The 932-nt window shown below is 56.9% G+C and overlaps 1 protein-coding gene across 1 annotated transcript in view; it reads left to right on the top strand.

Annotated features, from left to right (window-relative positions):
- The window catches only part of EIF4B (eukaryotic translation initiation factor 4B), a gene marked incomplete at both ends in the record, with an annotated part of 2,299 nt that overhangs the window by 103 nt on the left and 1,264 nt on the right, over window positions 1-932 (top strand). The window contains 2 exons of the mRNA XM_010014942.1: window positions 16-87; window positions 770-922. Coding sequence (XP_010013244.1) covers window positions 16-87; window positions 770-922 — 225 coding nt within the window. The remainder of the gene's footprint in view (window positions 1-15; window positions 88-769; window positions 923-932) is intronic.

Raw genomic sequence — 932 nt, 5'->3', positions numbered from 1 at the left:
TCCTGGCCGAGGACGGCGGCTCTGGCCCCACGTTCATCCCCAAACCCGTCAGCTGGGCCGACGAGACCGACGACCTCGAAGGGGATGGTACTGCCGGGATAGCGGGATAAGGGGATATCCGGATAATGGAGTAGCAGGATAACAGGATACCCAGACACTGGGATAACGGGATACCAGGATACTCAGATACCCAGATACCAGGATAATGGGATACCTGGATACTGGGATAGTGGGATACCTGGATAGCAGGATAGTGGGATAGCAAGATACCTGGATAATGGGATACCTGGATACCAGGATAATGGAATACCTGGATAATAGGATACCAGGATACCCGAATACTGGGATAATGGGATAGCAGGATACCTGGATACCGGGATAGCCAGATAACGGGATGTCCAGATACCAGAATACCCAGATGACAGGATACCCAGATAACGGGGTACCTGGATATCCAGCTACCAGGATGGCAGGATACCTGAATATCCAGATACCAGGATAATGGGATACTGGGATAACAGGATACCTGGATACCAGGATACCCAGATACTGGGATAATGGGATACCTAGATACCAGCATAATGAGATACCGGGATACCTGGATACCCCTGGGCACTGGGAGACCCTGCCCTGCGGGGCTGAAGGTGGCAGAGTCACCTTCAGGGGTGGGTCAGGGTGGGAAGTGTCAGTACCGGGGTCACCGGCGCCTCATGGGCAGCTGCTTCCCCTGGGACCCAGCGGCTCATCCCGGGAATGCCCTCTGCCCCAGTGTCCACCACTTGGCACAGCAACGATGACGACGTGTACCGGGCGCCGCCAATTGACCGCTCTATCCTGCCCACGGCGCCACGGGCTGCGCGCGAGCCCAACATCGACCGCAGCCGCCTGCCCAAGTCCCCCCCGTACACGGCCTTCCTGGGAAACCTGCCCTA

The sequence above is a fragment of the Nestor notabilis genome, unplaced genomic scaffold, assembly GCF_000696875.1.
Source record: "Nestor notabilis isolate BGI_N333 unplaced genomic scaffold, ASM69687v1 scaffold22305, whole genome shotgun sequence".
Lineage (NCBI taxonomy): Eukaryota > Metazoa > Chordata > Aves > Psittaciformes > Psittacidae > Nestor > Nestor notabilis.
This window is presented reverse-complemented; position numbering and strand designations above follow the sequence as displayed.